At 40.9% G+C, this 10,602-nt stretch overlaps 1 protein-coding gene across 1 annotated transcript; it reads left to right on the forward strand.

The window, feature by feature from the left end:
• Positions 1-10,168, forward strand: nufip2 (nuclear FMR1 interacting protein 2). The gene is made up of 4 exons (XM_042431577.1): positions 1-418; positions 2,120-3,820; positions 4,002-4,034; positions 4,774-10,168. Exons 1-4 carry the CDS (start codon positions 271-273, stop codon positions 4,824-4,826), a joined length of 1,935 nt encoding a protein of 644 aa, XP_042287511.1. The 5' UTR covers positions 1-270; the 3' UTR covers positions 4,827-10,168.
• The last annotated feature ends 434 nt before the right edge of the window (positions 10,169-10,602 follow it).

Raw genomic sequence — 10,602 nt, forward strand, 5'->3', positions numbered from 1 at the left:
ATAACACAACGCTGAAATGACTGGTTTCATCCTCTACGAGATTTTAAAAACTCCTGCAAAATACCCCCTGCACAACTCTGCACAAACACCAGACAGAGTATATAGTGGCGGTGACCACCCAAAACAGTGCCATTTTTAGACGTTTACTGCTGACGTTTACAGCGGCTTCAAATAGCTTCCGTTTCACTCTGGTAGTGATTGGACTGTTCTGTACTTACCCAGGGAGAGCGAACACATAGTGGTTGAACAAGTCCGACAATCCACACTTCAATGGAGGAACAGCCCAAAGATCGGGCACAAGACAGGCAATATCACCACCACGGAGAGGACAGAAACTCTATTCAACGTACAACCTGTCTAAACAATGATCAGAGCCACTTCCAGCGCCAGCATCAGGAAACGCAGACGAAGAAAACAGGTTGGGCCATCCGGGAAAAGTTAGCTAACGTTTGGCTAGCCTTAGTCAGCTAATGTCAACGAGCCGACTAGCCGTTTGCTAACTAATGTTATCTCCAGCGTGATTGAGGGCTTTATAGTGATTAATTCAAACTACATGCTGTTGCTCGTACTAATTTCAGTGGAGCTACAGCGGGTGAGCAGCTAACTGAGCAGGCCGACAGTTGGGGGGAGAAACCAGCCGTTAACTTAACGTTAGCCAGTCGGCTAGCTGACGCTGCGTGACAGTTGTCGCTGGTGGTGCTTTGACATATCGGGGATTGACCTTGTGCGCCGGTTTCACCAATTTTTCCTCTGCAAATGCAACTAAATCATTTTTTAAAACCGCCCGTAGTGTCATCGTGTGCTGCGAACGTACTAACTGTTACATGTGCATGGCTGTTTCGCCGCCAGTAGTTGCAGATGTGTGTAATTCATTTCAGCATGCTTGTGTCCAGTTCAGGAAAAACGAGCCGGCTCCCGAGCTGCCATTTCCTGTCGGCCATGTTACAACATCCCTGCGAGCTAATGCTATAGTTATATGGCTGGTTAGGGTTTTTTTTTGTACAGCCACGGTACTTTGTCGTCCATTTGCCTACTTGGGTTGCTGCTAGTGTGCGGTAGCTATCTTGTGGCACACCCAGCTACCGGTGCCAGGATGTGTTAACGCCTAACAAGCTGCTGGTTAGTTGACATTAGCTAACGCTAGCCATCCCCTGACAGGCCTGTTGCATGTTTTTCCAGTCAACATGAAGCCACGCAGCAACTAGATGGCCATTTGATAAAAAACATATTTTGCTGCGGCTGAACAGACACTGTAACCATCGTCGCTACGTTTGCTAGCAGCTGTAGTGACATGTTTGTTTGCTATGAAGTGAGAAACTGTCCCCGCTGTGTGCAGAAGCTTGTGTGAGTGTGTCTACAGACATGAGGGGCAGCACCATTGAATGGGAAGCCCCACGTTGACACAGCACTTCCCATGCCTCCATGCAATGCATAGACCTATTTATGGTTCACTGCCAGTCAAATGTATTTCACAAATGCTGCTGTGAACCATCCAACAAGGCTATTTAATGTCATATCAGATATTCTCAAGATAGTTAATCAGCCAACAGTCCAGCATGCATATGACAGTTGTGAATCATATCACATGTTTATAACCACCCACTCAGCTGATCCCAGAATGGAGATACTGTAGTTAGGGCAACACCATGAGCATAAACTAGCAGTAGTATAATATTTTCTCCTATGATTAGATACTTGTCCTGTCTGTCTCACTGTTTAGGATACAAGTTGATGGACAATATTAACTCACATTTGATAACTATGTTAACTATGAACAGAATAAATTGATTCCTTTCAAACTTGTTTTTGGGGTTTGCAAATGAAACAGCAGTTTAATTCTACGTGGATAGCAGAGACATTTTTAATGCTTGATGCGTCTTTATCGTTTTTCAGGCTCTATGACTTCATGGTCCTGCTTTGCTTATCATTGCATCATGGATACAATACCAAACCTTTTACATAGTACCCCAGAATATTTTATGTAAAATCCTTGGATAAATATATTTACCGTAGGGGGTAGGGAAGGGAAGGGAGGGGAGGGAAGGGAGGGGCATTGTTCTGGCAGTCGAAGCAGTGTTTCTATTATTGCAGTATAAACTGATTTTGTTTCCCCTTTCAGGCAATAAAAAAGTAAACATCAGTGAAGAGGAGGGGGAGAAGAATACACATCTGTCTGATACTGTTGGCATGTCGCATCCCCCCAACAGCAATAGTAACAGACACATAAGTAATACAAATGTGAAGCAGAAGTCGACGCAAAAGCTGTACACGACTGTTCCAAAAGTGAGCAGCAAAGGATTGGACCATAAGAAGAATATGGACCTTAAAAATGACAAGGAAAAGGCCTTGGATTTGAATAATCATGAAGGCCAGCCTTTGGATAAGAAAGACTCTGTGTTGCTTCAAAATGGCGTTGATTTTGGAAACTGTGGCTTAATTACAAATGGCTATTCTAGCAAGGACAATGATGGCAGTGGCTCCGAAGGTGGATATACTACTCCGAAGAAACGCAAGGCCAGATGTAACAACGTCAAGAACACTGATAATGTGATAAGAGAAAAGGAGACAGACATGCAGCAGGGCAACACTACACAGGAGCCTGGGGCTTTTAATCTTGAGACAACTGAGAAGGGAGTGACTTCCAGACTTGATGGCTTTAGAGCCGCCCATAAAGTCGAAGCTCAGTCAGCAGCTAGACGGGCTGTTGCCTCAGATGCTTCAGTGGGTGAATCTCAGAGGAAAAACTCTGATGGAAAAACAGTTGGCACCTTTGGTAAAAAGACTGAGGAAAGGCACAAAGCCAAGCTTTCCTCACCTTCAAAAGAGGACTCATGGACTTTGTTCAAGCCCCCTCCAGTATTTCCTGTGGACAATAGCAGTGCTAAAATTGTTCCCAAGATCAGTTATGCAAGTAAAGTAAAAGAGAACCTCAACAAAGTAGCTCAAGGTGGAGGTGAGGCACTGCCTCCACCAGTGAGACTGTCACAGGTCCCTATGTCTGCTATGAAAACTATCACCTCAGCTAGCTTTACTAATGGTCCTGTTTCTGGAAATGGAAACGGCTGCCCATCAGTGGGTACTTTCTTTGCTCCTGCTGCTAGTAGTATTCCACCAGCCCCACCTATCCCAAGTGGCGAGAATGTAGCATCACCTTTGGAAAGTAACTGTAGCTCTACAACCAGTCCTGTAGATGGAGAAGCATATGAGCTTAGAAAGTGTACTCTTTTAATTTACCCTTTAAATATGCAACCTGTGCTCCCTAGTGCTCGTCACCTTGACCCACCGGCTGCTCAGACAAATCAGAAAGCCTTGGTAGACATCTTCCAGAATCCGTGGGGGCTTTCCTTCATCAATGAGCCCAATTTGCGGCCAGAGGGAGGAAGTGGCCAGGTGCCCGCAGAGGACAAAACTACTGTGGTCACACCTCAAAGCGATAGTCAGGCTGTCGCAGCCAAGGCTGCCCAGCCCTGCTTTGAAGCTAGCCCGTCTTTCTTACAGCCAGGCACGTTGGCTCAAGACCCCGAGAAAAGGACTTGCGTCCCTTGCGATGCGTCTAATGCTTGTTCTCCTGCTTGTGTGATGAGTGAGGAGGAGGACAAGCTGCAGCCATGTGGCCAGGAAAAGACAAAAGCTGAGGCTAAGAGTGCAGGTTCTGCTGTGTCTGCCCCCAGTAAAGACAACGGTGCTAAGCCTGCACAGGGCCAGATAACCACAGTGTTGTTTGGCTCATCTAAAGAACAGGCCCACTCTAAAGACATTGGCAGAAGGTGTAGCTCGGGGTCCTTTGATGTTAAAGCTGCTGTCACTTATCACACTAAAGGTAACTTTGATTAATGATCTACTCAATTTATCAAATTATTTGTATAACCGTTAAGCTCTGTCAAGTCTCCAGAGAGACCAATTGATGAAACAGTAAGTTCAAAAAATCTGCATTGCATTTCCTGAAAGTGTGTTTCACCATCTATGAATACTGAACTAACATGTTTTTTTTCCCTCATCAGAAATGGAATTCATTTACAACTTGCAAAAACAAGGTAAACTAAAGTTGTTACTTTTTCTCTATTTATTGTTACATACGGGTCACTTCACATCGTTCATGATGGTGAGAGATCCTCAGAGCCGGACCAGCAGTCATATTCATAAATGTGCAGCACTAGTTCACAAGCACATCAGTGTTTTGGTCGTGATCCAAAAGGAATGCAGTTGTGGAGAAACAGAAGAGCTTTTTTGTTTGTTTCTCACTTCAATTAAATTAAAATGACTGAGTGTGACTTACTGCTAATGGATGGTCCTCTGGTGGTACAGTCATTAGCCCAATGATGTTTGGGGCTACATTCACTAAATATCCAACCACAAGCTAGTCACACGATACCCCAGGGCTGGGCGTGGTAAATACTCGTGCCAATACCATAACTACTTTTGTCGATACATGTTTTTTGTTTTTTACTTAAAGAAAAGAAGCCAAAGTTCTCAAATGTTATACGCTGTCTAAACAAAAGTAGTTAAAACTGGCAACATTTTGATTTAAATCAGAAACTATCTGATTCGAGATCTAGTAAAAAAAGAATATTTTTCCATTTTGAGGTTAATTACTACTATGGATACCATAATCTACTGTAAATTCTTGAGGCTAATACATTTGCTAGTTTTGCAACTGAGTTTTGTAATGCGTTATGTGCATCTATTTCAGTCACAAATATCTTTACGTCATTGAGACTGATATCATGTTAAATAATCTAACCCTGTGCCTCCTGTTCTCTCCCTCTGCTCTAGATCCAAAAAGAGTAGTGGTTTATGATGTGACCAAGGATGGACCTGATCAGTGAGGTAGATGGTCTACAGTACTTACCTACTTCTCTTCTGGGTGCTGCGGTTATCTGCCTTGGAAATCATAAATCCTGTCGGATAGATAAAGTGACAACTGTGAAAACATTGATAGTTTAGCATGACAGATTTTCCTTGGAATCTCGGGTGGAATAACAGACTTCGTTGGGGGCATCAGACAAAAAAAAAAAAAAACACACTTACACATACACACACACACACTCTGGAGGGATGTTAAAGGAGTGGATTGGTGCCTCTTCAATGTGATGAATGGACACTTGCAACTTTTGGGCTGTGACAGTCATTTCACGGCTCCGTAGGGATGATGTTCGGGAGTTCAACAAAAAGAAGGTGTCATAAACTGCACCTGCTAAGCCTTTATCCTGTTGAACTGTGGCAGCCGTCGGTCTAACTATGGGATGCCTCAGTCATTTTCTTTCTTCACGCATTCAAATGAGTTCATTGTAGATATGTTAGACGTTATACATACACATCTGTGTGCAAGCTTGAATTCATCGTGAACGAAAGGAGAACACACTTTTGAAAAGAATGCCTTGAAGTCGTGGAATAAAGATCTTCGGAGTCCTGTTAAACTGTAAGTTAAGTGGAAGCTCGTAGGTAAGGCCCCCCCCCCCCCCCCCCTTATCCAGGAAGGGAGAACCTTGTCTTAAATCCATAGGGGCAAAATCAAGAGCCCAGAAATTAAATGCTTGTTGGGTTTTTTTTCTTTTTTTTTCTTTTTATACTGTTTTCGTCTGACCTAACGCGAGTGTTATCTGCACTGCAGTACGACCCCAGAGCACAGGTACAGAAGTGCCCAATTTGAAGGAAAGCCACGCCCCTTCATTACATAGTTTATTACAGGTGTGTGAAAGATATTAAAACCAGGTCTCCGTTAAATCTCAAAAAGCTTTTCATACATTTCATGTAGATTGTTATGAGGTCAGCACAGACTGTTCTTCAATTCAGATTCATTTACCTGCTAAAATATGAATCCTATGTTTAGGAGTAAACTGAGTGACTAACTGTAAAGCAAGACATGGCTTCCAATAAGGTCTTTGTGCTCTTTGTTCAAGCAGCAAGGCTCAAGATGTCCGTACAGATTATTTTGCCTGCATTTCTGTTGAAAGGAAAAAAAAAAAAAAGGTTCAATTCCTCTTGTCAAAGGAACGTGTGTTGCATTTTTACAACTTTGTTTTTGTTTTGTTTTGTTTTCTGACTCAGCATTTTTACTTTTCTGTCATATGGCATTTTATTTCTTGCATGTTTACTGGTGGAAAATGAATGAGTCAGACGTCACTGTTCATCGCCACACAAAGATAACAAACACAACAATCGCAATACTAATCTAGGGTCCCCGACTAGCCACTTTGTCAAACTGTGTTGAAATGTGAAGATGAGTTGTACTATTATGTTTGTGTTGTGGGTAACATTTTGCAAATCAGTGTGCAATAACACCGTGTGATCCATACAGTGTGTGAAATGGGTTATATGGAGCTACAGAAATCATCACCCAAGATGCTGGTGCGGCCTGCAGTTCATTATGTTCGTTCACAAAAAAAAAAAAAATGTTAAAGGTGTGTTTTTATTTCCATTTGTTGCACAAACCCCTTTTTGCAAACTTTCACGTGGTTGGTGCAAAACAAGCTCACGGTGAAAGATCTAATTAAGTCTAGGGAGCCCAAATTTAGCTAACTGCTAACTGGCCAGCTGTGACATCACTTTCTTTACCATCTCCAAATCAGGATTGGTTTATTCAACATAACGAAGGAAACTCCAGGTTTCTTTTCTCTAGAAGATATGATTTGGTTAATGTGTGGATTAATAGCACTTTATGTAAACTAATTGCTTTTATCTTTTAATTACTAGAGAGATCTATATGTACTGACAAGAAATACTCCTTGAAAGAATGGCTCTGGGCTGTTACTTTTCAGAAAAAAAAAATAAGTTGATAAATACAGAATTATTAAATGTAACTCAGGTAGTGTTGATAAAGCCATGACTATGTTAAATATTGTTTTTTGCCAAACGGCCCCTGTCATGTTCTCAAATTGGAATTGAAGTCTTATTATAGAGTCTCATATGTTTGTGACTAAACACCAAATAATTAGTTTTGAGGAAACTGTTGTGGCATGCAAGGTGCTGTCATTGATCATTTTGGGCTCTAAACATATGACGTTTCCTGTTTATTATCACCCTCTTTTTAAAAAAAAAAACAAACAAAAAAAAAGCACATTGCTCCATGCGCTGTTTTCTCTGTAAGCTAGACTGTAACCTTCTTGCAATCTGTAAATGGTTCATTTTCTCCCTCATGTGTTCATAGTGAAGCACCTCTTGATTTATAATTTCTGAACGTCAGGTGGGGTAGCTACAATCCGGGCATGAGCTTTTCAAGTACACTTCTTTCCACTGTGTCCTGATTAGGCAGCGCTGCAGCGTGCACTCGTACGCAGAGAGGGAACGTCGTAACTGCAGCCGTGTTTTTTTTTTTTTCTTTTGTTCTTTTTTTTTTTTTTTAATTTTGTTTGTGTGTGTGTGTGTTTGTGTATACAAGTTGTCTTGACATTTTAACTTTCTGTGTCTAATCTCAGCTGTCTGGTATTTTTAAAATGCTTTGTTTTGGCTTCCATTGTGCATCATGTGACTGATGAGTGAATCATCAGATGCTGCCGTCTGAATGAGAACAGTTGTGCCGTATCTGGTCGATGAGGAAGCAAGCTCGTTTGAGGGGATGTTAGACTGACGGTGTGGGTGTGTGTATGTGTGTGTGTGTGTGTGTGTGTGTGTGTGTGTCTGAGCTTGTGGAAATTGACATTTAATCCGGCATAAAGTTTCACAAAACTCTCAATTTAATTTCCTCCAATTGCCCATAATCCATAGACAAAGTGACATAATCAGGTTCCCATATGGTGAATGCCAAATCAAGGCTGAAAGTGTTATCAGCGGGCAGTGATGCATCTTTAGGCTTCTAAATGTAAAACAGGGTGATCAAAACGAGTAGTAAGAGATGTTACTGTAGTCTTACGATGAATACCTTTTTGTCTTTGTTTTTTTTTTTTATTATTTTGTCTTGTATTATTAAGAGGATGGTCCTGGTACAGGGAAATGAGATCTATCCTCCTACCCCGAGGCTCCTCTTTCAAGCACTTAATACAGCAAAAGGCTATGTTGAATATGCATTTATAAAGAGTAAAACTATTAGCATTGTAGCCTGCAAACCAAAAACAGGTTCTTGAAGCTGAGTATATGGTAAATCAGTGATTGGGGAGGGGGAGGGGGGTAAGGAGGGAGGGAGGGGGGGGGTTTGAGTGACTGACTCTCGGTGTGCTTCGCGTTGAGAAAGAAAAAAGCCTGATCATGTGGAGTTTATGTCTCCACCCCTCAGGATGTGCAATCACCTCAAGGATGCTGATGCAGGCTTCCAGGCTGCGAGTGACGAGTTCGGCCTCGTCGTTTTGTGGGTGTGTGTGTGCGTGTGTGTGTGTGTGTGTGTGTGTGTAGCGAGTTCTTCCTATTATATGCAAGTTCCTTGTATATTTCAACCCCCTCCCCCTGTTGTTTCATGTTCAGGTGCCTGTGTGAGAAAAAAAAAACAAACTTTTACAGCAATTTTGATTGTTTAAAATCTGCTTCCAGCATATATCCGTGCCATTTTTGTTCTTTTTTTTTTTTTCTTTTTTTCTTTTTTTTGTAACATTTGCAATGCTGTTTAAGTTTTCTTACAGCTAATCCTAATTTCTTCTGTTTAAGTGACATGGACGCAGCTGAAAGCGACGAGCATTTTATGTTTTGTTTTGTTTTGGTTGTTTTTTTGTTTTTTTTTAGTAGGTTTTGAAATTTTCATTGGCTTGTGTAAAGAATTGTGTGACCTAAAGCCAAAATCAGTTTGAATGGGACGGATGACAACTGCTTGCTGGTTTATACTGATGGCAGTCCATTGTCAAGTTAATGTCTGAAGTAGCACATAATTAATTTGAACTGATTTAACAAATTAATATTTTAACATATGTTTTAAAAAAAAAAAAAAGTTTTTATTTTTGTTTATGTTTTGAATTATAACCTAATTTATCCATAGATGCACAAGTAGGATGAGACTAAAAGGAATAAATGATACAGAGAATCACGATGTCTCCACTTTTTGAGTTATAGATGATTTAGTTATTGATTAAGGCTGATGTAGACCTATCCCCCCCCCCCCCCCCCCCCCCCCCCCCCCCATGTTAATATATTTGAAGTTGCTCTTTTCCAGCAGATTTTATACAAATTACTTTAACGTGTTTCTTCAAATAGTTGTGATGGAGTAATGAGCATTGAAATACACTGCATCCAGAGTTCCTCTTAATATATTTTTTATTTGTAGTGTTGTTGATCATGTTGTGAGGGGGAGGGAGGTATTAACGTGCAGTTCAACAACTCTGAATCTGCTTTCGCCAAAGGTACACTACTCAGATATTCAGCTACTGAATGCAGACGCAAGGGGGGCAGGGGGATGTTGTTGTTGATGATGATGATGATGATGATGATGATGATGATGTCATAACCAGCTTCCTGACATCGCGCTGGGTTTGGAGGAGTTTCTAGTGAAGAGAAGTCACTACTGTAGCAGCTGAATGTCACGTTGAGCGTGTTATACGATGTGTGTGTGTGAGAGAGGAGAAATCTAAAAGATAAAACACCGAAAGTGCTGCTTCTTCATCCAGTAATCAATAGTCTGTAATGGGAAATGCTGGACTTGGTGTTTGTGGTCGACTTTAAAAAAAAAAAAAAAAAACTGTCCCTCCTTTTAAACTGTCATTGCCTCTTGTGGAAATGTTTTAATTTAGGGGGCTATTTTTGTTTTTTTGTTTTTTTTTTTGTTTTATCAATGACACCTGAGAGGTACAGTGTTTCTGATCCCACGCAAGGAGTCAAGTAAACGGGCAACATGTGTCTTTGCAGGATTCTGTACCAACGGTCATGAAAAGAGGTGATGTGTTGTGCCGAGTCATCTTTGTTTTGTTTCTCTGTGTCATCTCAAATGGCTGTTGTGCTTGTTGATGCTTTTTTTTTTTTTTTTCTTCGTCTGCTCCTCCTTCTATCACTTTTACACCTCTTGCCCCCCCTAAAATATGAGGCAATAGTGTTTCTTTCTCAAATGTCTTACAGGTTGACATTTAAGTTTTTAAGTGAGCAGTCTGGTTATTTAATTTTTTGTTTTGAATTTAACAAGTGTCACATTACAATGTTCTTTTTTTTTCAAAGCATGATAATAACCCTCAAATTCCAAACAATGTAATAGATTCAATAAAAAAAAAAAAAACCTCCAGTGTTCACAATTTTAGTTTCCATTAAAATGTCAAATTTTCATGAAGAATTCAGTGTTTTTTATGTGTCTCTGTTACTGATATTCCTGCTGTCTGATGTTGGTTGTGCTGGGAAAGTTGTCACATGCTTGCAGCACAGTGATCTCACCGATTCTCTTCATCTACCGACAGCGTGCTGGCAGCTGTGGCAAATCATCTTTATAACGTGTATTACTTCCAATAAGTGGAAAAACATAAATCTCTTACATTCACACATTTAGCTCAGGGCAGAAATGAGCTGCAAGGCAGAAGGTGAACACTCGTTTTTCGTGTACACTTGTGTGCACCGTTAGCACCTTTTCCCAGATATACTGTCTGATAATGTAAGTATAATAAGTATTTAAGAACACAAAAATAACAAAGTCTTCAAGAAAAAACCCTCAAGATCAAGTAATAAAGCAGGAGCCACCTTAAGACCTGCATCATGTTGGTTGAT

This window comes from Thunnus maccoyii, chromosome 13 (genome assembly GCF_910596095.1).
Source record: "Thunnus maccoyii chromosome 13, fThuMac1.1, whole genome shotgun sequence".
NCBI classification, from domain to species: domain Eukaryota; kingdom Metazoa; phylum Chordata; class Actinopteri; order Scombriformes; family Scombridae; genus Thunnus; species Thunnus maccoyii.